Below are 27,614 nucleotides of genomic sequence, written 5' to 3' on the forward strand. Positions count from 1 at the left end.
TTAATCTACGCAAGGAAAGAAATAGAATAATGCTTGTGTGGGTAGCTGTCTAGCTGACTGACTGGTTATAAAAGTAAAATTTGTTATAAGAGATAAAAAGGATTAAATATCATCAATAGCAGTATTGGAATAACTTCTCAAAATGAGGGGCTCGTTATGCATCCGCGAATAGTTATTTGTCAAACACTCTCAATATTTTAACTGTAATCAAAATTAAATATTTTGTCAAATACCCTTAATATTTTAACTCAAATCAAAATTAAATGTATATACTCCGTAATTTTCTTGTATGATTTGTTAGTTATTACATGAAAGTGAGATTTACAATGGGTCACACTTGTGTGAGACCGTCTCACGGATCCTTATTCGTGAGACGGGTCGAGTCGGGTCAAGGCACCATGCAAATGTCATACTTATATGTGCAAATGTCATACTTATATGCTCAAATATAATATATTTTTGTTACTTATTAGAGAAAAAGTAATACATTTTTCATAATAAGTAATGTTGACAAGTGCCCCTTACTTATAAGGGCAAATATAATACTTTTGTGGAAAAATGTAATACTTTTAAATTGAAATGTAAAAGTATTGTATTTTCCCTTAAAAGTATTATATTTACCCTTATAAATAACAAAAATTTCATTTCTGATTAGTATTACATTTGAGCATATAAGTATGACATATGTGCATATAAGTGTTACATTTGCATCTTGACCCGACCCGACCCGACTCGTCTCACGGTGAGACGGTCTCACACAAGTTTTTGCTTTTACGAATTTGTAGAATGATGTGCTGTAATTATATCTTTAGAAACATGAAATTGGGAGCATAAAAAAATAAATTATCAGTTGGTGTCAGAGGGTGAGAACTGAGAAATCAGAAATCCAACCTTCCCGCGGAATTCCATGGCGTATAAACTTTCTTCGCCTATTGCCTTCAATCAAAATAAACTATATAGGCATATAGCAGCAGATCACATAATGAATTTAAACTTTACTAGTCAGTCTTCTCTTCCTTAAATTCTATGATTTTTTGAATAATTCACCTATTGTCATTACTCCATTTGTCCTATTGACAACGAATTTTATAGTTCGACTCTTTTCAAATTTTCAACGCGTGTTAGACTTTACTTTATTTATCGAGCCAGGTGTTGCATGCGAATTAGCATTTTCAAAATTTTTTTCTTAATCAAGTAGGTGGGTTTTTTAATTTGATAACCACAACTCTACAAGATTCTAAGTTTGACTTTTAGTAGGAGTGACATATTGACCGTCTTAATTTGAATCAGCCAGCTACGGCATGGATACCATAAGATAATTTATGATAATGTTTGGTAAATAATCAGCCTATCAGCCAATTTTGGCTTATTTGGTCACTATTAGTTGTTTGGTTAATAAGCATTTTGTAACTCCAAAATACTAAAATTGAAAAGGCTACTTAGGTCCTGTTTGGTAAATAATTAGCCTATCAGTCAATTTTGGCTTATTTGATCACTATTAGTTGTTTGATTAATAAGCTTTTTGTAACTTTAAAATACTAAAATTCAAAAGGCTACTCAAAGCAGCCTTTTCAATTAGCTTTTGAAAAAAAAAATTATACCAAACAGCTATCAGCTAACAGCCAATCTATGAAACAACTTTTTACAATCAGCTAATGTTATTAACAAATCATACCTTTTATCTCAAACAACCAATCCAATCAGCCAACAGCCATTTACCAAACAGGGCCTTAGCCTTTTCAATTAGCTTTTTGAGAAAAGAAATTATACCAAACATCTATCAGCTAACAGCTAATTTACCAACCAACTTTCTACAATCAGCTAATGTTATCAACAAATCATACTTTCTAACCCAAACAACTAACCCAATCAGCAACAACCATTTACCAAACAGGACATATATCTTTGTGGTCTTTTATCAATTTAGATTACAAGGTGGGATTTACCCGGTACACACTTTCATGTACTGGCTACTAATTCCTTGTCATTCATTAAAAAAAAAAAAAAACTTTGATAATCATAGATTCATAGTGTGTTAGACTATGATTGTTATACAGTAAATTATGATCCACATTGCAAGGTGAAAGGGAAATAAAATTTTTTTTTTCAACTTAAGTTTTTTTTTCTTTCTTTTTATACAAATAAAATTAATATATAAATATGTGCCATTAAGAATCTCTAATTAAGATATTTTAAAATTTAAATGACACATATATTGATACTTTAATTTTCATGTTTTAAATTAATATACAATTATATTATGTCACTATATTAGATCTATTTTCAATATAGTGCTAATTTATTTTCAAACTACTACATTATTTATTTTAAATATAACATTATACCTGTAAATATTAAACAAGTTTATTAAGAAAATACAAATATGTTTATTTTCACAATAATCCAAATTCATTTTTAAAATATTACATGCTATTTTTACAATTGTGTTTTGAAACATATTGTAATTGAAATAATATAATTTTTTTAATTTCACTGCACCCCCGAATAGAGTGCGGAGAAATTTTCCATTCTGTCCGTCACTTTGTTTTGTTCAATTTTATCTTTTCATGAAGAAAATATGGGTGAGTTTACACTGGCATTATTCACTTCTCTCATACAAATTCTGCCGCCACTAGTTGGCATTATTAGTTGTTCTTAAATTTGGGACAATTCTAGTCAAATTGGTTTTACCATTGATTTAGTAATCACAATATTTCAAGTTTACTTTTTTTTATAGAATTTGTTTATTATCTTATCGATTTGAATTGATCAGCTATGGACAACCTAGATTGATTTATCTAGAGCACATCTATAGGAAGCGCCTACTATTATTAGAAAATATTATATTGTATACATTTACCTCACTAACCAGGGCTTTACAAGAGAATTACTGAATTAGTTGGTTGCGAGAGATTATCTTCCTTCAATATCAGAAATTGTAACACCATTCACAGAATTGTTGGGCTTATTATGTAGATAGCTCTGCATTCCAATAAATGCAGGCTGTTTAGGATGGGGAAGTTCTACAATTTCACTGCTAAGCATTGACAGAACAGTTGAAACATTTGGTCTGTCATCTGCATATTCTTGGACACACAATAGACCGACATGGACGAATCGTCTGATACTCATTTTGAAGTGCATCTCATACACTTTAGGGTCTGCCACTTCTTCTATCTTCTCTGAATTCCACAGTTTCCATGCCTCAGAATCAAGAAATTGTGGTGTTGAATTTGGGAAGTTTTGAGAATTTTCTTTGAGGATAAGATCGAATAGAAAGAACTTACATGTGCTACAAGGCTTATAGCAAAGTCATCATGGTAAAATGCATAGTTCTTCCTCCCACTAACAATTTCCAGCAACAAAACTCCAAAGCTATACACGTCTGACTTTTCTGAAAATCTTCCCTTCATTGCATATTCTGGTGCCATGTATCCGCTGCATTAAATGATTTAGCAGAACAAGAGCAAATAAAATGAGCCCTCTTCCTCTATGATTGTGCAAAGGGAAGTACAGAATTCAAAATAGCAAATATATGCTTACTATGTGCCAACAACTCTTTGAGTGTTGGCTTGATTCTGGTTGCCTCCAAAAATCCTCGCCAAGCCAAAATCAGATATTTTAGGATTTAGTTGTTCATCCAATAAGATGTTAGATGTTTTGAGATCTCGATGAATAATTCTTAATCTTGAATCTCTATGAAGATAAAGGAGGCCTCGACCAATTCCTTCAATAATCATGAATCGCTTCGTCCAATCAAGAAATACTTCTTTGTTGGGATCTGATAGGTACAATCACAGAATTAAGACTAGGAAGGAAAAAGTATATTATATAACTATATATTAGTTTGTTAACCAACCAAAGAGAAGAGCATCCAAGCTTCCATTTGGCATGAATTCATAAACTAACATTTTCTCCCCTCTTTCTATACAGCATCCAAGCAGCCTAACAAGATTTCGGTGTTGGAGTTTGGAAATCACAACAACCTCATTCATAAATTCTTTTTGGCCTTGAGTAGATGATTCTGAAAGCCTTTTCACAGCAATATCTTGTCCATCATCCAATTTTCCCTACATATAATATATAAAACATGTCACACCTAATTTTACTTTGTGCAGACAACCTTCTATTGCAGACTTGTAGTCACAACTGAAAAGCTAAGTATATACCTTGTAGACAGAACCAAAACCACCTTGCCCAAGCTTGTTGTCGGAATGGAAATTTTGAGTTGCTTTTGCTATGGTCTCAAACATAAATACTGGAAGATCATCAAGCTCTACTTGGCTGGCGCCTTCTCTATGCATGTTTTTTGAAGATATTCTGCCCCAATGTATAATGTGATTCCACTTCTTTCCTGATTCAAAAGTGCATTCTTTTATGTAATCTGTAAGAAAACTCAGAAGTGAAATTTTGTAGAATCAGCAACGTACCTCTGTGCTTTACCAAACCAAAGTACATGCAAGAAGCAATTACTAGTGAGCATATACTCAATGTAATTACAAGAATGATGACTTTGTGGTCTTTCCTTTCTTTCTTTTGATCTACAAATCAAAGATAGCTACTCATCACAATATTGGACTACAATAAGATCAAGAAAGAAACAACACTTTTATACATACCAAGTTCTGAATATGCTAAACGAATGTATAAATCCGCTCCTCCTGACGAAAATTGCTGGACATCAATTAAATCTTCAGACCAGTGCAAGCAACCAATTCCCGTGTAGTACGAAAAAGCAAGGCAAGAACAATTTGACAAACAATCTGTTTCACAACTGTCATTTAGAGAAGACACCCAAAGAGCAAAATCCGGCACTTTCACCATCTGCAACTTCAAGAATCCATCTTTCTTGCTCGTTGCCTCGTCCGAGTTGTTTCTGTGACACTGAAGTGCAGCATTTCTGATGCACCCACTGCTCCAATTACCCTTTCCCCATTCCATTTCATTCCTGGGCTTATAACCCTGCAAGCAACTACAACTTTTTGAAGCAGAGGGATCACAAACTCCAAAAGGCCCACACTTGCCATACATATCACATTGACCACTTCCACAGCTTTCCCATGTCACCAACCATTGGCTCTTCTCTTCATCCCAATACCTCTCCAACAAACAACCGGTAGAGTTGAGGACATAGTGCACTTTATCGTACTGCTTCATGTTGGTATAGGTTATATAGGTTATGCCTCTCGGGTTGTCGTTAATGATTTGAAATCCATAGTCATAGAAAGAAATCATGTGAGGCAATCCAATGAATATCTGTTTATTCCATGGACCGGTTCTCCAGTAAATCTTACTGTTTTTTTGTATGACAACCTGCGGAATGTTTTGAGGTTGAAGACGACAAGAAAAACTCCCCGGGGATGGATCCCAAGGACTTTTCCAGGATCTCAACTCATTCATCATATCAAGACTCATCACTCCACTGCCAACTTTCATTTTCTCAAGAAAAGCATCAGAGTTTTCACCAAAACTTTCCCATAAAAGGCTTCCACTTGAGCTATCTTTCAACACCAAGTTTCCAGTATCCAGAAGCTGAGCAGTGGTATTTGCAGGGGAAGAAGAAATGCTAGAAGACCATACTACTCTCTTCTCTCCATCCAACACTATAAGATTCCCATTTGCTGAGATTCCCATGCTTCCCCTGGAATCATTCATGGGTTTGTATCTGTTGGCTACCCATACAACGGCCATTGACGGGACATTAAACATGATGCCAATGTAATACTTGGTGGAATTTTCCGGGCTGAAAAATCCCATCTTGAAATCTTGGGAATTGGAGAGTATAGTTTCTGATCCTTCCAAAAACTGATCGGCAGTGATTGTATCTCTAGAAATGCCAAATTTTGGAAAGAGAACAGAAATGATCAGAAATAGTTGTTGGCAGAGGGTGAGAAACCTAACCTTCCTGCAGAATTCCATGGCTTACCAACTTTCTTCGCCTATTGGCTTAACTCAACGTAATAGACTTGATACTGTCCAAAAGCTCCACATTTTATTTACTACTTATTGCTTATTGTTTAATTAGCCGCCACAGATTCCCGCTGAACCTCCCCTAGCTTGTAGCGAGAATTATTATTGATTAGTCCTCCATTGACTTTGTAAAAAATTAAATGAAGAAATTGCAATCGGATCATCCAACTCAAAAAAGTTGTAATCGGGTCCTGAACAATATAAAATTGTGCAATTGAATTTGGTAAAGAAATATTTTATTCCCAAGAACTCTATTCTGTTGTAAAGTAAACTATGATTGAAATATATATAATACTGCTCCCACTACCTTTAAGGAAAACAAAAACAACTTAGGTAATTGTTTACTATAATTTCTATGGCAAGTAATTTCTATAATTCTAATGTAAGTAATCTTCAAGTCGCTGTGAAGGTTTCTTGATCCTTGTTGGCCTGTTTTGTCTTCTAACTATGCCATCTTCGAGATCTTGACTATTCATTGTATGTAGCCTCCTCTGTTCCTGGATGCGCATGACATATCAAAAAAACTTGTCCATAAATATCTCCCACTTGAGCTATCTTTCAACACCAAGTTTCCAGAATCCAGGAGCTGAGCAGTAATATTTGCAGGAGAAGAATCAGTCGAAATATTATATTTAGAAGTAGACCATACTACTCTCTTCTCTCCATCCCACACCACAAGATTCCCATCTTCTGAGATTCCCATGCTTCCCCTGGAATCATTCATAGGTTTGTTTCTGTTGGCTACCCATATAACGGCCGTTGACCCCCATGCCGGGACGTTAAGCATGATGCCAACGTAATACTTGGTCGAATTTTCCGGGCGGAAAAATTCCATCTTGACATTTTGTAAATTGGAGAGTATAGTTTCTGATCCTTCCATAGAATGGTGTGCTGTAATTGTATCTCTAGAAACACCAAATTGGAGGCAGAAAAAAGAAATTGTCAGAAGAAGATGGTGGCAGAAGGTGAGAAACCCAAACTTCCTGCGGAATTCCATGGCGTACTGTATAAACTTTCGATCTTCGCCTGTTGCGTGCCTTCAATCAACATTAACTATATAGCAGCAGATCACTGAATGAATCATAGTCTTCTCTTGCTTAAATTCCATGATATTTTTTGAATAATTCGCCTACCGACAACGAATTTTATAGTTTCTCTCTTTAATGTTTTAACGCGTATTAGACTTGACTATATTTATGGAGTATCCACAAAAAGTTAAATTCTCTTACTCAGAGCTTCATATTTCAACCTAATAAGATAAAAATAGATAAATCAGCTCGTACTAACTTAGCTCATTAATTACTGTGATTTATAATCTCTTACCTGCTTTGTCCAATCAAGATATGAAATTTTTGAATTTAAGATTTTAACCTTTATGAGATTAAAAAAAAAAAAAAGATGAATCATAATTGATATTCACAAAAAGTACACCACATTCTAAAAATTCGTTGGTAATCGTAGGTTGAGACGTCCATCTCTATCTAGAGATGAATAGTCAAACCCATAGGAGGATGACTTTCGTATCTAGATTTTGTTTCTAGATCTGTGGACATGAAGGCCTTAACCATTTTCATAATATTGGAAACTAGACTTTTTATCCCCTATCGAGATCATTAGTCACCAAATGCCATTATATACTTTTCAAATTTGTACAATAAAAATAATATCATAGTAATTTAATTGTATTTTTGTATGCAATAATTCATATTCAATTTGACTCTTCTTTCTTTCACATAGAAATGAGATTCCACGAAATTATATTTTTATTTTTATTTTTTATCACAATTACTAATTTATGTTATGAATTTATATGTATTGTGTTCTGAAATTATGTGCCTATGAATACAAATTATGTACCTGCTAAATCAAATTTAAAAAATAAGTAAATATATAACATGTATATGTGTCTTGTGTTTTGATTTTTTTTGTCTTGTGTTATGAAATTATGTATATGATTTTTTACAACTAACAAAAGACCAATTAATTGTGTTTTTGTTTAACTTTTTGGTCATCAGATTTAATATTTAATTACTTTTATTTTAAATTATTTAAAATATTAGATATATACCATTGACAAGAAGATATATAGTTAGATTAGTTGTTCAAGTTAGATTATAAAAAATAAAATAAGGATGGGAATGGAATTTCAATATGTACATATGAATAAAACTATCTTCCTTCAACGTCAGAAATTGTAACATTGTACACAAAACTTCTGCTTTGCTTAGGAAACTTGTTATATGGAAAGCTCTGTCTTCCCGTAAATGCAGGTTGTTTAGGATTGGGAAGCTCTACAATTTCACTGCTAAGCATTGACAAAACACTTGAAATATTTGGTCTGTCATCTGCATATTCTTGCACACATAATAGGCCGACATGGACGCATCGTCTCATACTCATTTTGAAGCTCATGTCATACATTCCAACTTCTGCCATTTCTTCCATCTTGTCTAAATTCCACAATTTCCAGGCCTGAGAATCAATAAACTATGGTGATGAGTTTGGGTAGTGTTTTGATAATCAATGGAATTTTCTTTGAAGATCAAATAAAACTTACATGTGCTGCAAGGCCTATTGCAAAGCCATCATGGTAAAGTGCAGAGTTCTTCCTCCCACTAACAATTTCTAGCAACAAAACTCCAAAGCTAAAGACGTCTGACTTTTCTGAAAACTTTCCGTTTATTGCATATTCTGGTGCCATATAACCGCTGCATTAAATAATTTAACAAATCATTCGAGCTCTCACCCTCCATGGTTTTAGGTAAAGGAAAGTACAGAATTCAGAACAACAAATATATGCTTACTATGTGCCTATAACCCTTTGAGTTTTGGCTTGATTCTGATTGCTTCCAAATATCCTTGCCAAACCAAAATCGGATATTTTTGGATTCAGTTGCTCATCTAATAGGATGTTACTTGCCTTGAGATCCCGATGGATGATTCGCAATCTTGAATCTCTATGAAGATAAAGGAGGCCTCGGCCAATTCCTTCAATAATCATTAAGCGCTTCATCCAATCAAGAACCACTTCTTTGTAGGGATCTGCCAGATACAATCACCAGAATGAAAACTAGCAAAAGAAAAAATAGTATATTACATAACTATATATCAGTTTATTAACCAACCAAAGAGAAGAGCATCCAAGCTTCCATTTGGCATGAACTCATAAACCAGCATTTTTTCCCCTCTTTCTATACAGCACCCAAGCAGCCTAACCAGATTTCTGTGTTGGAGTTTGGAAATCACAATAACCTCATTCATAAACTCTTTTTGGCCTTGAGTAGAAGACTCTGAAAGCCTTTTCACTGCGATTTCTTGTCCATCCTCCAATACTCCCTACATAAATGACAAAACATGCCAGAACTAATTTCATTTGTACATACAACCTTCCACTATAATCACAAGTTAAAAGAAAGCTAAGCCATATATACCTTGTAGACCTGGCCAAAACCACCTTCCCCGAGCTTATTGCCAGAATGAAAATTCTCGGTTGCTTTTGCTATGATCTCAAAGTCAAATACTGGTAGCTCTTCAAGTAGCTTAACATGGCTGGTGTCCTCTCTAGGCATGACTTTTGAAGATTTTTTGCCTCTGTGCTTAAGCAAAACAAAATACAGGCAAGAAGCAATTGCTAGTGAGCCTATAGTTAATGTAATTACAATAATGATGACTTTGTTGTTTTTGTTTTGATCTGCAAATCAAAGACAGTTACCCCATGCATCAGAATATTGGACTACAATAAGATGAACACAGAAACAGACAGGTATTTTTATAGAGAATTGAAACAAGACTTTAACTTTTACCAAGTTCTGAATATGGTAGACGGATGTATAAATCTGCTCCTCCTGTCGAAAACTGCTGGATATCAATTAAATCCTCAGACCAGTGCGTACAACCAATCCCGGTGTAGTAGGAATAAGCTATGCAGCCACAATCTCTCAAACAGTCAGTTTCACAAGTGTCATCAAGAGAAGGCACCCAAATAGGAAAATCTGGCACTTTCACCCTCTGCAACTTCAAGAACCCATCTTTCTTCTTGTTTTCCTCATCCGAGCTGTTTCTGTGACACTGAAGTGCAGCATTTCTGATGCACCCACTGCTCCAATTTCCATTGCCCCATTCCATTTCATCTCTGGGTCTATAGCCCTTCAAACAACTACAACTTTTTGAAGACAAAGTATCACAGATTCCAAACGGCCCACACTTACCATACATATCACATTGACCGCTTGCAACACTTTCCCATGTCACCACCCATTGGCTCTTCTCTTCATCCCAATACTTCTCCACGTAAGAACCAGTAGAGGTCAAGACGTAGTGCAATTTAGTGGACTCCTTCATGTTCTTAAAGGTGTCGTAGGTGTAGGTGATGTCCCCTTCATCATAGTTAATGATCTTACTTCCATAGTCATACACAGAACTCATGTGAGGCAGTCCAATGAATATCTGCTTATTCCATAGACCACTTCTCCAGTAAATCTTACTGTTATTTTGTACCACAATTATCACCTCTGGAATGTTTTGAAGTAGTCGAAGACGAAAAGAAAAACTCCCCGGGGATGGATCCCATGGACTTTTCCACGATCTCAACTCCCTTGTTATACCAATACTACTCGCACCATTCCCAAGTTTCATTCCCTCCACAAGAGTATCGGAGTTTTCACCAAAGCTTTCCCATAAATATCTCCCACTTGAGCTATCTTTCAACACCAAGTTTCCGGTATCTAGGAGCTGAGCATAAGTATTTGAATTAGTCGAAATATTAGATTTAGACGAAGTAGACCATACTACTATGTTCTCTCCATCCAACACCACAAGATTCCCATCTGCTGAGATTCCCATGCTTCCCCTGGGATCATCCATTCCTTTGTCTCTGTTGGCTACCCATATAACGGCCATTGACGGGACGTTAAACATGATGCCGACGTAATACTTGGTGGAATTTTCCGGGCGGAAAAATCCCATCTTGAAATTTTGGGAATTGGAGAGTATTGTTTCTGATCCTTCCAACGAATGATGTGCAGTAATTGTATCTGTAGAAACACCAAATTGGAGGCAGAACAAAGAAATTGTGAGAAAAAGATGGTGGCAGAGGGTGAGAAACCCAACCTTCCTGCGGAATTCCATGGCGCATAAACTTTCTTCGCCTCTATGTTGCCTTCTATCAACATATATCAACTCATCATATAATAATGAATTTGAACTTTACTAGTCATAGTCTTCTATTGCTTAAATTCTATGATCTTTTCGAATAATTCGCTTATTGACCTCGAATTTATATAGTCTGACTCTTTTTAAGTTTTGAACGCCTGTTAGACTTGACTATAATCGATGTTGCGTGGGAATTAACATTTTGAAAACTCTCCGGTAGCATAAGACTAAGCGGGGATTTCGTTGAAACATGAAAAGTAAAATTAAAAATTTATGGCATTTCAACAAAAAATAGTCTATATTCGGTATAAAAATAAAAGGTCAACTAAACTACTAAATTAAATACATAAATAGAATAGAAAAATGCATTTTTAGTTCTCAATTGTTTCTTTGTTATTTGTTTTAGTTCTTAAATGTTTTTCGTTTCAATGTACCCTAACTCTTTAAAAAAATTAGTACACATCTCAAACAATACAAACGCACACAATACCAATTAGTTGTGTTTTTATTTAACTTTTTGGTCAACAGATTTAATATTTAATTAATTTTATTTTAAATTATTAAAAATATTGGATGCCCTTGAAAAGAAGATAGTTGGATTAGTTGGTCAAGTTAAATTATAAAAATGAGGATGGAATAGGATTTCAATATGTACATATGAATGCGTCCCAAAAAAAAGGTACATATGAATAAAACTATCTTCCTTCAACATCAGAAATTGTAACGTTGTACACAAAACTTCTATTTTGTTTAGGAAACTTGTTATTTGGAAAGCTCTGTCTTCCAGTAAATGCAGGCGGTTTAGGATGGGGAAGCTCTGTAATTTCACTGCTAAGCATTGACAAAACAGTTGAAATATTTGGTCGGTCATCCGCATATTCTTGAACACATAATAGGCCGACATGGACGCATCGTCTGATACTCATTTTGAAGCTCATGTCATACATTTCAGGTTCTGCCATTTCTTCCATCTTGTCTAAATTCCATAGTTTCCATGCCTGGGAATCAAGAAGTTGTGGTGATGAGTTTAGGGAGTGTTTTGATAATCAATGAAATTTTCTTTGAGGATCAGATAGAACTTACATGTGCTGCAAGGCTTATTGCAAAGCCGTCGTGGTAAAATGCAGAGTTCTTCCTCCCACTAACAATTTCTAGCAACAAAACTCCAAAGCTAAACACGTCTGACTTTTCTGAAAATTTTCCATTCATTGCATATTCTGGTGCCATGTAACCGCTGCATTAAATAATTTAACGAATCATTTGAGCTCTCGCCCTCTATGGTTAATTAATTAGGCAAAAGAAAGTACATAATTTAGAACAGCAAATATATGCTTACTATGTGCCTATAACCCTCTGAGTTTTGGCTTGATTTTGGTTGCTTCCAAATATCCTTGCCAAACCAAAATCGGATATTTTTGGATTCAGTTGCTCATCTAATAGGATGTTACTTGTCTTGAGATCTCGATGAATGATTCGCAATCTTGAATCTCTGTGAAGATAAAGGAGGCCTCGGCCAATTCCTTCAATAATCATTAAGCGCTTCATCCAATCAAGAACCACTTCCTTGTTAGGATCTATCAGATACAATCACCATAATGAAAACAAGCAAAAAAAAATGGTTATTATATTACATAACTATATATCAATTTATTAACCAACCAAAGAGAAGAGCATCCAAGCTTCCATTTGGCATGAACTCATAAACCAACATTTTCTCCCCTCTTTCTATACAGCACCCAAGTAGCCTAACGAGATTTCTATGCTGGAGTTTAGAAATCACTACGACCTCGTTCATAAATTCCTTTTGACCTTGAGCAGATGACTCTGAAAGTCTTTTCACAGCAATTTCTTGCCCATCCTCCAAAACTCCCTACATAAAACATGTCACAGCTAATTAATTTTATTTGTACATATAATCTTTCACCATAGTCACAAGTTAAAATTAAAGAATGAAAGCGAATTATGCATACCTTGTAGACCGGACCAAAACCACCCTCACCAAGCTTGTTGCCAGAATGAAAATGTTTGGTTGCTTTATCTATGATCTCAAAGTCAAATACTGGTAGCTCATCAAGTAGCTTAACTTGGCTGGTGTCTTCTCTTGGCATGATTTTTGAAGATTTTTTGCCTCTGTGCTTAAGCAAAACAAAATACAGGCAAGAAGCAATTGCTAGTGAGCCTAGAGTTAATGTAATTACAATAATGATGACTTTGTTGTTTTTGTTTTGATCTGCAAATCAAAGACAGTTACCCCATGCATCAGAATATTGGAGTACAATAAGATGAACACAGAAACAGACACATATTTGTATAGAGAATTTAATTTGTACCAAGTTCTGAATATGGTAGACGGATGTATAAATCTGCTCCTCCTGTCGAAAACTGTTGGATATCAATTAAATCCTGAAACCAGTGCATACAACCAATCCCGTTGTAGTAGGAATAAGCTATGCAGGCACAATCTCTCAAACAATCAGTTTCACAAGAGTCATCAAGAGAAGACACCCAACGAGCAAAATCTGGCACTTTCACCCTCTGCAACTTCAAGAACCCATCTTTCTTCTTGTTTTCCTCATTCGAGCTGTTTCTGTGACACTGAAGTGCAAAATTTCTGATGCACCCACTGCTCCAATTTCCATTGCCCCATTCCATTTCATTCTTGGGTTTATAACCCTGCAAACAACTACAACTATTTGAAGCCGAGGGATCACAAACTCCAAAAGGTCCACACTTGCCATACACATCGCATTCACCACTTCCACAACTTTCCCATGTCCCCACCCATTTGTTCTTCTCTTCATCCCAATACCTCTCCAAGAAACAACCGGTAGAGTTGAGGACATAGTGCACTTTATTGAACTGCCTCATGTCTGTATAGGTTATATAGCCCCCTGCGTTGTCGTTAATGATTTGAGCTCCGTAGTTATAGAAAGAATTCATGTGAGGCAGTCCAATGAATATCTGCTTATTCCATGGACCGCTTCTCCAGTAAGGCTTACTGTTATTTTGTAGGACAACCATCTCTGAAATGCTTTGAGGTTGAAGACGATAAGAAAAACTCCCCGGAGATGGATCCCAAGGACTTTTCCACGATCTCAACTCATTCGTCATATCAAGACTCATCACTCCATTGCCAATTTTCATTTTCTCAAGAAAAGTATCTGAGTTTTCACCAAAGCTTTCCCATAAATATCTCCCACTTGAGCTATCTTTCAACACCAAGTTTCCGGTATCTAGGAGCTGAGCAGAAGTATTTGAATTAGTCGAAATATTAGATTTAGAAGTAGACCATACTACTCTGTTCTCTCCATCCAACACCACAAGATTCCCATCTTCTGAGATTCCCATGCTTCCCCTGGAATCATCCATACCTTTGTCTCTGTTGGCTACCCATACAACGGCCATTGACGGGACGTTAAACATGATGCCAATGTAATACTTGGTGGAATTTTCCGGGCGGAAAAATCCCATCTTGAAATTTTGGGAATTGGAGAGTATAGTTTCTGATCCTTCCAAAGAATGGTGTGCTGTAATTGTATCTGTAGAAACACCAAATTGAAGGCAGAAAAAAGAAATTGTCAGAAAAAGATGGTTGCAGAGGGTGAGAAACCCAACCTTCCTGCGGAATTCCATGGCGCACTGTATAAACTTTCTTCGCCTATTGCCTTCAATCAACATAAACTGATCATATAATAATGAATTTAAACTTTACTAGTTATAGTCTTCTCTTCCTTAATTCTATGATATTTTTGAATAATTCGCTTATTGACAGCGAATTTATATATAGTTTGACTTTAAAAAAAAAAAAAAAAAGTTTTGACCGCCTGTTAGACTTGACAATATTTATCGATGTAGCATGGGAATTAACATTTTGAAATTTCTCCGGTAATATAGTGTTTTAGACTAAGCGGGGATTTCGTTGAAAGTTGAAACATTAAAATTAAAATTAAACTTTTTTGACATTTTAAAAAACAAAAAAAGTCTATATTTGGTATAAAAAATATAAAGTCAAATAATCTAAATTAAATACATAAATACAAGAGAAAATTACATTTTTAATTCCTCAATTGTTTCTTTGCAATCTATTTTAATCCCTAATTGTTTTCAATTGCAATGTATCCCTAACTCTTTAATAAAATTACAATTTTAACCTTTAGAGGAACAAAAATATTAAACTATATTAAAATTTCTCTTTTTTTGAGTACTAAAATTTTAGTCAATACATAGATATTTTATAAGTTTATTACCTTTAACAACATTCTTACCTAAATTTTCATTTTCATTTGTGGTGCATCATCCCTATTTTTCATGCACAAATATGTTAAAAATCAAATATTTTATTTTACAAATGAAATATAGAGACTATAGAATATTATAATTAAATAATAAACATTAAAGTACTAAAAGGTCCAAGTACTAAGTAAATAAAATTTTAATAGAATTTAATAGTTTTGTTACTCCAAGAATTAAAAGTGCAACACTTTTGAAAAGTTGAAGTGTATATTGCACTAGGATAGTAAAAAGTTAAAAACAAAAAACGGTTAGTAAAGAATAATTGAGAGACTAAAAATATATTTTTCTTATATACAATTAGATGGCAAAACTTTAAAAAGCTCTTGTAAGTTAAACCTCATTTTAGATGAGAACTATCTTAAACTAGGCAGGAAAATCAACCTGATCCTTCGTCTACGGCATATATAGACAATTTGTGTCTAGTTGAGACTTTCATCTCTATTTTGAAAGGAATAGTCAAATCAATCGGGATGACTTAACTTTCATCTTTATATCTATGGAAATGAAGGTTGACCTTTGTCTCTTAATTTATAGATCGAGATGAAGGTCTCAACCATTTTCATAGATTTGGAGAAGATTTTTTTGTCCCTTATGAAGATCATTGGTCTCAAAATATTGGACCAATATGAGGGCGTTTGAATTGCATGAATCCAGGGATAAAACCAAGTCAATATGTACATTAAAAGGAATGCATTAGTAAGATGAATTTAGGATCTCTTATCTTAATTAAGGAGAAATTTCCTACCTTAGTGGCTTAGGAATAGGGATAGCACCCTAACATATAAAGTAGGAAAATGTTGTATACTCCCATTTTGATTCTGATACACAAAAACTTGATGTAAACACTTGTATTGGACCTATATAAACAAAAAGTAATAACTTATCAGAACTGTCACATCAAGAAATAAAATTGAGAAAGTAAGATTTGAGAGTACATGTAAAACTTTATAAAGTAGGACCTTGTCCCATTACGTACTTTGTAGGCTCTCTCGGTCCAACAACATAAATTTCTTACATTGTGTGGATCTCTAGGTTGGAATTTGCATATTTTTCTATAATCTGTATTTCACATACACAACGAATACATCAACATTTGAAGATAGGATGGAAGAGTGAAGCCGTGACATCAATTTAACATTATATGACAGTGGAATTATTTGACCAATGTATTATCATGAGTGTTGAATGAATTCATCAGAAGCAAGGGCACCCTGCATCCCTCTAGGTTAGCTCATCTTCTCCACATTCTAGTCCCTAAATAGAATGCCACCATATTGAACATCAATATTTGGCCATTAATCTTTTGCTTATAGATCAAAATGGTGCATAATGAGAAAAAATGGGGAGATTGAAATATTTTGTAGATTATAGTGAAACGGCACCTTCGCAACTGACGAAAAATGAGGACAGGAATGGGATTTCAATATGTACATATGAATAAAACTATCTCCCTTCAACATCAGAAATTGTAACATTTACAAAACTTCTGCTTTGCTTATGAAACTTGTTGTCTGGAAAGCTCTGTCCTCCCGTAAATGCAGGCTGTTTAGGATGAGGAAGCTTTGCAATTTCACTGCTAAGCATTGATAAAACACTTGAAATATTTGGTCTGTCATCTGCATATTCTTGAACACACAATAGGCCGATATGGACGCATCGTCTTATACTCATTTTGAAGCTCATGTCATACATTTCAGGTTCTGCCATTTCTTCCATCTTGTCTAAATTCCATAGTTTCCATGCCTGAGAATCAAGAAATTGTGGTGATGAGTTAGGGTAGTGTTTTGATAATCAATGGAATTTTTTTTTCAAGATCAGATAAAACTTACATGTGTTCCAAGGCTTATTGCAAAGCCATCATGGTAAAATGCAGAGTTCTTCCTCCCACTAACAATTTCTAGCAACAGAACTCCAAAGCTAAACACGTCTGACTTTTCTGAAAATTTTCCATTCATTGCATATTCTGGTGCCATGTAACCGCTGCATTAAATAATTTAACAAATCATTTGACCTCTCGCCCTCTATGGTTAATTAGGCAAAAGAAAGTACAGAATTCATAACAGCAAATATATGCTTACTATGTGCCTATAACCCTTTGAGTTTTGGCTTGATTCTGGTTGCTTCCAAATATCCTTGCCAAACCAAAATCAGATATTTTTGGATTCAGTTGCTCATCTAATAGGATGTTGCTTGCCTTGAGATCTCGATGAATGATTCGCAATCTTGAATCTCTGTGAAGATAAAGGAGGCCTCGGCCAATTCCTTCAATAATCATTAAGCGCTTCATCCAATCAAGAACCACTTCCTTGTTGGGATCTGTCAGATACAATCACCATAATGAAAACAAGCAAAAAAAAATGGTTATTATATTACATAACTATATATCAGTTTATTAACCAACCAAAGAGAAGAGCATCCAAGCTTCCATTTGGCATAAACTCATAAACCAGCATTTTCTCCTCTCTTTCTATACAACACCCAAGCAGCCTAACCAAATTTCTGTGCTGGAGTTTGGAAATCACGACAACCTCATTCATAAACTCTTTTTGACCTTGGGCAGAAAACTCTGAAAGCCTTTTCACTGCGATTTGTTGTCCATCCTCCAATACTCCCTACATATATAAAATATGTCACAGTTAATTTCATTTATACATACAACCTTCAACTATTGCCACAATTGAAAAGCTATGCATATATACCTTATAGACTGGACCAAAACCACCCTCCCCAAGCTTGTTGGTTGAATGAAAATGATTGGTGGCTTTTGCTATGATCTCAAAGTCAAATACTGGTAGCTCATCAAGGAGCTTAACTTGGCTGGAATCTTCTCTAGGCATGATTGGAGATTTTTTGCCTCTGTGCTTAACTAAACCAAAGTACAGGCAAGAAGCAATTGCTAGTGAGCCTATAGTCAATGTAATTACAATAATGATGACTTTGTTGTTTCTCTTTTGATCTGCAAATCAAAGACAATTACCCCATCTGAATAATAATGGATAAGATGAACACAGAAATAGACAGATCAGATATTTATATAGAGAATTGAAACAAGACTTTAATTTGTACCAAGTTCTGAATATGGTAGTCGGATGTATAAATCTGCTCCTCCTGTCAAAAACTGCTGGGTATCAATTAAATCCTGAGACCAGTGCATACAACCAATCCCGGTGTAGTAGGAATAAGCTATGCAGGCACAATCTCTCAAACAGTCAGTTTCACAAGAATCATCAAGAGAAGGCACCCAACGAGCAAAATCTGGCACTTTCACCCTCTGCAACTTCAAGAACCCATCTTTCTTGTTGTTTTCCTCATTTGAGCTGTTTCTGTGACACTGAAGTGCAGCATTTCTGATGCACCCACTGCTCCAATTTCCATTGCCCCATTCCATTTCATCTTTGGGTCTATAACCCTTCAAACAACTACAACTTTTTGAATCATAGGGATCATAAATTCCAAACGGCCCACAATTGCCATACAGATCACATTGGCCACTTACACCACTTACCAATCTCACCACCCATTGGCTCTTCTCTTCATCCCAATGCTTCTCCACCAGACACCCAGTAGAGTTGAGGGCATAGTGTAATTTAGTGGACTCCTTCATGTTCTTAAAGGTGTCATAGGTGATATCCCCTTCATCATCCTTAATGATCTGAGATCCATAGTCATACACAGAATTCATGTGAGGCAGTCCAATGAATATCTGCTTATTCCATAGACCGCTTCTCCAGTAAATCTTACTGTTATTTTGTACAACAATCATCTCTGGAATGTTTTGATGTCGAAGACGAGCAGAAAAAGCCCCCGGGGATGGATCCCATGGACTTTTCCACGATCTCAACTCCCTCGTTATACCAATACTACTCGCACCATTGCCAAGTTTCATTCCCTCCACAAGAGTATCTGAGTTTTCACCAAAGCTTTCCCATAAATATCTCCCACTTGAGCTATCTTTCAACACCAAGTTTCCAGAATCCAGGAGCTGAGCAGTAGTATTTGCAGTCGAAATATTATATTTAGAAGTAGACCATACTACTCTCTTCTGTCCATCCAACACCTCAAGATTCCCATCTTCTGAGATTCCCATGCTTCCCCTGGAATCATCCATACCTTTGTCTCTGTTGGCTACCCATACAACGGCCATTGACGGGACGTTAAACATGATGCCAACGTAATACTTGGAGGAATTTTCCGGGCGGAAAAATCCCATCTTGAAATTTTGGGAATTGGAGAGTATAGTTTCTGATCCTTCCAAAGAATAGTGTGCAGTAATTGTATCTGTAGAAGTAGAAACACCAAATTGGAGGCAGAAAAAAGAAATTGTGAGAAAAAGATGGTGGCAGAGGGTGAGAAACCCAATCTTCCTGCGGAATTCCATGGCGTATAAACTTTCTTCGCCTTTTGCATGTCTTCAATCAGCATAAACTGATTATATAATGAATTTAAACTTTACTGGTCATACTCTTCTCTTGCTTAATTTCAATTCACAATGATTTGTTTTTAATATTCGCTTATTGACAGCGAATTTATATATAGTTTGACTCTTTTTAATTTTTGAACGCCTGTTAGATTTGACTATATTTATTGATGTTGCATGGGAATTCACATTATGAAATTTCTCCCGTAACATAGTGTTTTAGACTTAGCGGGGATTTTGTTGAAACTTCAAAGTTAAAATTCAAAATTTATGACATTTTTGTTGTAAATAATATTAATAAGTATGATAATCTAAAAGAAAACGCAGAAACTGGAAAGGGAGAAAGAAGCAATATGTATTGATGTTTCTGGGATGATTTTACAAGGAGGGGAGGGTGGTATTTATAGTGCCAGGAAATCAATAAATAAATATTAATTGCACAGGAATGGTTCACAGGTGTTGCTTAGCTCTGCTGGTTTTGTCAATGCCTAGATGCTCCTGCCGCCCTAAGGTCACAGGATCGATTCCCCCTAGCTGATAGCTTTTGTCTTCATCTGGGACTAGCTTCATCTAGCTTTCCAGGAAACATTTAGCTATTAAATGTTCTCCCTTTAATCATCAATGGTAGCAGTAGCAAAGTGGATTAAGCCTTGAGTTTTAAGCAAGAGGTCCAAGGTTCGAATCATAGCTTGGACATCCACTATTTTGTTTTGTTTCATAACACTCCCCCTTGGATGTCCAAAGGATGAACACTATATTGCCTCGTTAAAAACCTTACCAAAGAAAAACCCATTGGGGAAAAATTTTGGATAAGGGAAAAAGAGTACAATATGTGCTCCCCCTGATCAAGACATCATTGAAGATCAAGTTCGTGTGCTCCTCCTTGTTTCTAAAGATTTTTTAGATGATGCCATATTGATTAACAGCATTTTCATTGGCCATCATCTTATCATACACATGCCTCATTAAAAACATTGCTAGGAAAAACCCTATAGGAAAAAACCTAGTCAAGGGAAAAAGAGTACATGATGTATTTCAAAAACATATGTTATATAAGGTTGCCTCATTAAAAACCTTAGGCTAAGAAAACCCAGTGGGAAAAAACTTAGCTAAGGGAAAAAGAGTACAACCATAAATCATTCATGACCTTCAGGGTCTAATCTTCAGGATAACCAGTCATAAACTTTCAGTGTATAATCTTCAGGATTACTATACCATACTCATGCCTCGTTAAAAACCTCATTAGAAAAACCCAGTGGGAAAAACCTAATGAGGAAAAGAGTACATGATATATGTTAAATTATATGTTGCACCGGTTGCCTCATTAAAAACCTTACGCTAAGAAAACCCAGTGGGAAAAAACTTAGCTAAGGGAAAAAGAGAGCAACCATAACCCCAATATAAACTTCAGGGCATAATATTCATACTTGAAGTAAATGATACTCCCCCTGAAGATAACATTCTTCAAATCCCTTATATGAAATATACCTCCAAAATATAGAAAGGGATTTTGTGAAAAAAAAAATATGTCCAATTATTAATGGGGTGAATAATCTTGTGACTCTTCTAGAGCTCACGTGGGTATAATCATAATATACCCATTTATTATAGATGCAACACTATCTTTATTGTCTCCTTATAAGACAATGGTGATAAAATCTAGTATAACCAGTTTTGGGGATTTGGCATCGTTGGGATCAAATAATAATAGCCAGTACCCAAGTAGCCCATTAAAACCATATATTGGTTTCTCACATAAATGCCAAAATCTTTTGTAACTCAAAGATATTGGAGGATATGTTAAACACTGTTCCAATATTTCATTATAGGAGAAGCACTAAATGTTGCTATAAATTTCATCGCATATAAAATATCAGACCTGATGCGATTATGGAACTTCTGGTCCCTATATGGTGCTCCAATGATAATGAATTAATGGACTTTTGATATCCTTATTATACTCATTGAGCTTATACGGTTCTTTATCTACTTCNTCCTTATCTACTTCAAGAGATATAACCGTTAAATGATACTTATTCATATTCAAGGCATTTTTCAAGTAGGCTAACTGGTGTATAAAAACTTCTTCAAGAAGAAGCTCGATCTTCAGGTCGATACTTGGGGTTTCCCAAGTCTTTCGTTTCAAAAACTCCGTCTTTTAGGCATGGGCTAACATAGCAATTCTACGCACAGTAGCAACCCTTTAAAGAACACTTATGGTACATATTATCCCTTCTAAATGAGGGTAATAACTCCATTCGCAATCCTTTAAAGAATCACATAATATATTCAATTTCTTCTTCAGGAAGAAAATTACTCAGTCTAATGACCCATAATTATGTGGTCATGACCTATATCAGCTGCATATCTAATTTTATTATTCTGCCAATGATGTTATGTAGCGGAACTTAATGTCATCCTACGTGGGAGATTAAAAATCAATCAAGGGTCTCTGCGTGAACCATGAGCTACAAAACTCGCTTTATATTATACCACCTCATCATTCTCATTTCTCTTTCGTGTAAACACACATATTCAGGGTGCTCATCTTTCATATAATTTTCATGGGGCAATTCCTCGTCAGGATTGCTCACCCATTATATATATTTTACAAAGTAGGGCAATTCCTCGTCAGGATTGCTCACCTACTAAGTAATCTTCTCAGCCTGAGTAGAGCAACTCCTTATGGTGTGTGTTATAAAGAGAATGTATTTAGCGAGTTGAGCTATGCCTTAATTGCTCTTTTAAATATTCAATAATGAGGATGCTTCTAGCACCTCACCTGGATCCAGTTTATTTAAATGAGCAATTATATAGGCTTGTGTTGTCAACAACTATTATAATTTTCTCCCACATTCATGACAATTTCTAAATTAACCAGATCGCTGACATTTCCCAAAGATATTAGGATCTGGCGTTCCGCATCCCTAGTATTATGTCTGGTCGGTGCACCTTACTAGGGTTTTCGTCATCTAGACGAACGTCTTCAGGACGTAATTCTTATCAAGATAAGAGTGGTAATGTTTCTTTACTAGATCTAGTATTGTGTTCCTTATCTCATAAACTGATAGACCTCCTACACTTCTGGCGTCAAGGAGTATCAGTAGAGATATTCGGTCCAAATTAGGGATTATATATAGGACCTAGTCACTCTTTTCTGATCAGCATGATCAGTATATATATTTGGCAGATTATTTGCTCATATTGCAAATAGATTATCTTCTGAACTTCTGGTTCAGTATAACTAGTACGTGGATTTAACTAATGAAGATTTTTCCATTCCATGGAACTNTCCTTATCTACTTCAAGAGATATAACCGTTAAATGATACTTATTCATATTCAAGGCATTTTTCAAGTAGGCTAACTGGTGTATAAAAACTTCTTCAAGAAGAAGCTCGATCTTCAGGTCGATACTTGGGGTTTCCCAAGTCTTTCGTTTCAAAAACTCCGTCTTTTAGGCATGGGCTAACATAGCAATTCTACGCACAGTAGCAACCCTTTAAAGAACACTTATGGTACATATTATCCCTTCTAAATGAGGGTAATAACTCCATTCGCAATCCTTTAAAGAATCACATAATATATTCAATTTCTTCTTCAGGAAGAAAATTACTCAGTCTAATGACCCATAATTATGTGGTCATGACCTATATCAGCTGCATATCTAATTTTATTATTCTGCCAATGATGTTATGTAGCGGAACTTAATGTCATCCTACGTGGGAGATTAAAAATCAATCAAGGGTCTCTGCGTGAACCATGAGCTACAAAACTCGCTTTATATTATACCACCTCATCATTCTCATTTCTCTTTCGTGTAAACACACATATTCAGGGTGCTCATCTTTCATATAATTTTCATGGGGCAATTCCTCGTCAGGATTGCTCACCCATTATATATATTTTACAAAGTAGGGCAATTCCTCGTCAGGATTGCTCACCTACTAAGTAATCTTCTCAGCCTGAGTAGAGCAACTCCTTATGGTGTGTGTTATAAAGAGAATGTATTTAGCGAGTTGAGCTATGCCTTAATTGCTCTTTTAAATATTCAATAATGAGGATGCTTCTAGCACCTCACCTGGATCCAGTTTATTTAAATGAGCAATTATATAGGCTTGTGTTGTCAACAACTATTATAATTTTCTCCCACATTCATGACAATTTCTAAATTAACCAGATCGCTGACATTTCCCAAAGATATTAGGATCTGGCGTTCCGCATCCCTAGTATTATGTCTGGTCGGTGCACCTTACTAGGGTTTTCGTCATCTAGACGAACGTCTTCAGGACGTAATTCTTATCAAGATAAGAGTGGTAATGTTTCTTTACTAGATCTAGTATTGTGTTCCTTATCTCATAAACTGATAGACCTCCTACACTTCTGGCGTCAAGGAGTATCAGTAGAGATATTCGGTCCAAATTAGGGATTATATATAGGACCTAGTCACTCTTTTCTGATCAGCATGATCAGTATATATATTTGGCAGATTATTTGCTCATATTGCAAATAGATTATCTTCTGAACTTCTGGTTCAGTATAACTAGTACGTGGATTTAACTAATGAAGATTTTTCCATTCCATGGAACTTCTCGGCTTTAACTAATGAAGATTTTTCCATTCCATGGAACTTCTCGGCATTTACTAATGAAGATTTTTCCATTCCATGGAACTTCTCGGCATTTCATAAAATTTTAGATTTGGGCCTTATCTCCCCCTAATGCCGAGAATCGATCTTCAGTAAGTATGCAATCAGCGTATCTATTGATCCCTTATAATAGGCTCTAGGTATTTAGACAATCAGACGGAGTTCTATGATTGTCATATATATATATACCTAGTTTCATTCAATAGCCCTTAGAGATACGCTATGGTGGTGATATAGTAAAATAGACTGCATACTAAGAATATAAACGCAGATTTGGGAAATGTTTATCACGTACGTACTAGGTGTATGGGGAATAATCATGATATGCAGTGAGTCAGATCTTGATTCAATCAAGTTTGATATCCTTTGATATCCCAAAAATATCTGACTCATTATGCTTGCCCAAAGCGACCCAATTTCTCATGCCAAAACAATTTGGGTCTTATAAAATTTTAAAAGAATTGCACAAAAATAATATGCAAACATATAACATGTATAATGTCACATGGTTAAATCATTTACTTGGTAATGCGATGCATTCACATTATATGCATTATGATGCTATTTATATAATCATATGGAGGATAAATGCCAAATAAATTCATGAATGGTGAGATTAATTAAATCCATAACTTGTTTGCTTCAGGCAAACCATCATGATGTAATTCATTTCTGACTTTCAAGCATATAGCATAATGCTAAAGATAGAAGTTGCAGACTTCATTCATTAACCATGTCATTAGTCACCCAAAGGTCATTCCCTGTTCGAGGTCTTTCGGACCTTATTAGAAAATATCCCAATGTCCAAACGTATTGCCAAGTGTGAAGGTTTGAAACTCGAAGAATAATACTCCTTCAAAACCACTTAGCATAATTTTGTCATGTACTACTACTGGAGTACAATATGACCATCATATAAAAGACAATAAGACTCACATTATTTAGTATGATTTTCCATGTACTTCTACTAGAGTACAATGTTACTCATGTACTTCTACCGGAGTACAAGGTTAATTATGTACTTCTACTGGAGTACAATGTTATTACCTTTCCATGTAGTTCTACTGGAGTACAAGGTTAGTTATGTACTTCTACTGGAGTACAAGGTTAGTTATGTACTTCTACTGGAGTACAAGATTATTACCTTTAAAACTCAATGGAGTCTTGATATTGTCTTTCAATAGTTCTTCTAATATAGTTTCACGTGTGAAACAATACTATATTATACTGTCATATTCAGAGGGATTCACCATCATAAAATCTCAGATTTAGTCAATAGATAAAAAATTATGACTTTTTTGATCATAGCAATCCTTCAGGGATTGATTTAAGAACTGTGGATCAAATATTCATAATCAATCTAAGATTTATACCGAGGGGTGATAAATAAAATTAGTGCTATAAGTTTACCTTCTGGGCAAAGTTATATTAGATCCAGACAATAATATATTGGTCGGCTCTACTAGAGCTCTTCCTTATTCAGTGTGCAAAAATTCTTTTGCTCACGTATTGTATGTGTGGTTGCACTTAACACATACATTTTTCTTATTGTTCTTGGATCCAATCAAAAGTGATAATGCATTTATTTGCTTCTTTGAAGCACATATCTTTCAAAGATTAGGCATCACATGATTTATCATCCAATTTTCTCCATATGGTATTTAATTTGGAGATAGCATATGCCAAACAAGCATAATTATACATTTTTATCCCATGATTTTGATAAACATATCAAAATACCTTTCATTTATAACATATGGGATAAATTTTATGGCCAAAAGCATAATATTTATTATGCCAAATTTTATTTCATGTTGATTCGCATGGCCATAGCATAAGAGAGCAAATTGTGACAAAATAATTGTCACATAATAATCATGTATATATATATAACAAATTCTATCTATTATATCATAATATATATATATATATATAAACACTATCCATACTCCAACATATAATTATATATATATACACGGCACACACACCACCTATATTATTATTATACTACACTACACTACTATATATAATAACATTTCGCATGGCTCAAGGAGCAATAATACACAACATACAATAATATTATTATTATATACACATGCATTCACTAACACACACCATATTCAACAGATATATATATATATTATTATATATATAATTAATTAAAAGCAAGTGGGGAACAAAGTCCCACACTTCAAAGAAGTCACATGGGGTAGCACGGCTACCCCATTAATTAAAAAAAAAATTTTTTAATATAATAATAATAATACTAATTAATCCATAATTAGAGGAAGAAAGCAAACCCATTTCAACTTTTATTTTCTTTTGCTTCTTCGCCGGAGAACCCATTTCAACTTTTATTTTCTTTTGCTTCTTCGCCGGAGAGAGAGAGAGAGGGAGATAGCGCGAAGTAGAGTTCGGCTATGGCGGTGCAATGATGTGATAGCGCGAAGTAGAGTTCGGCTATGGCGGTGCAATGATGTGTCGGGCCGGAGTAAAGGAGGGATGGTGGTAGTTCGGAAAGGTGTGAGGTTGCTGTGTCGGTCATGGTTCGTCGCCATCGAACTCCATTATTTTGTTGTTGGTTTCTATTTTATTTTGGCCGGAAAAAATGGTGTCGTGGGTTTGGTGTTTACCGGAAAAAATGGTGGAAGTGATTGTTGTGGGTTTGGGTAGAACACTCGTGCTGATAACGTGTTGTAAATAATATTAATAAGTATGATAATCTAAAAGAAAACGCAGAAACTGGAAAGGGAGAAAGAAGCAATATGTATTGATGTTTCTGGGATGATTTTACAAGGAGGGGAGGGTGGTATTTATAGTGCCAGGAAATCAATAAATAAATATTAATTGCACAGGAATGGTTCACAGGTGTTGCTTAGCTCTGCTGGTTTTGTCAATGCCTAGATGCTCCTGCCGCCCTAAGGTCACAGGATCGATTCCCCCTAGCTGATAGCTTTTGTCTTCATCTGGGACTAGCTTCATCTAGCTTTCCAGGAAACATTTAGCTATTAAATGTTCTCCCTTTAATCATCAATGGTAGCAGTAGCAAAGTGGATTAAGCCTTGAGTTTTAAGCAAGAGGTCCAAGGTTCGAATCATAGCTTGGACATCCACCATTTTGTTTTGTTTCATAACAC

General features: G+C 35.2%; 3 protein-coding genes across 3 annotated transcripts; all 3 read right to left on the reverse strand.

Moving 5' to 3' along the window:
- Positions 1-2,913: 2,913 nt before the first annotated feature.
- Positions 2,914-5,919, reverse strand: LOC116029126 (G-type lectin S-receptor-like serine/threonine-protein kinase At1g11300). The gene is made up of 7 exons (XM_031271025.1): positions 4,620-5,919; positions 4,431-4,541; positions 4,170-4,354; positions 3,860-4,070; positions 3,544-3,781; positions 3,288-3,438; positions 2,914-3,204 (listed from the first exon to the last, which is right to left on the reverse strand). Exons 1-7 carry the CDS (start codon positions 5,917-5,919, stop codon positions 2,914-2,916), a joined length of 2,487 nt encoding a protein of 828 aa, XP_031126885.1.
- A 2,211-nt stretch (positions 5,920-8,130) lies between these two features.
- Positions 8,131-11,078, reverse strand: LOC116030298 (G-type lectin S-receptor-like serine/threonine-protein kinase At1g11300). Its single transcript, XM_031272514.1, has 6 exons — positions 9,774-11,078; positions 9,402-9,661; positions 9,096-9,306; positions 8,775-9,012; positions 8,528-8,678; positions 8,131-8,442 (listed from the first exon to the last, which is right to left on the reverse strand). Exons 1-6 carry the CDS (start codon positions 10,933-10,935, stop codon positions 8,140-8,142), a joined length of 2,325 nt encoding a protein of 774 aa, XP_031128374.1. The 5' UTR covers positions 10,936-11,078; the 3' UTR covers positions 8,131-8,139.
- Positions 11,079-11,816: 738 nt separating this feature from the next.
- LOC116029130 (G-type lectin S-receptor-like serine/threonine-protein kinase At1g11303) lies at positions 11,817-19,792 on the reverse strand. The gene is made up of 13 exons (XM_031271029.1): positions 18,481-19,792; positions 18,114-18,370; positions 17,862-18,026; positions 17,493-17,719; positions 17,244-17,394; positions 16,859-17,157; positions 16,248-16,303; positions 13,452-14,660; positions 13,092-13,351; positions 12,781-12,991; positions 12,458-12,695; positions 12,205-12,355; positions 11,817-12,119 (listed from the first exon to the last, which is right to left on the reverse strand). The coding sequence occupies exons 1-13, from the start codon at positions 19,790-19,792 to the stop codon at positions 11,817-11,819; spliced, it is 4,839 nt and encodes a 1,612-aa protein (XP_031126889.1).
- Between the last annotated feature and the right edge of the window lie 7,822 nt (positions 19,793-27,614).

This window comes from Ipomoea triloba, chromosome 9 (assembly GCF_003576645.1).
Source record: "Ipomoea triloba cultivar NCNSP0323 chromosome 9, ASM357664v1".
NCBI classification, from domain to species: domain Eukaryota; kingdom Viridiplantae; phylum Streptophyta; class Magnoliopsida; order Solanales; family Convolvulaceae; genus Ipomoea; species Ipomoea triloba.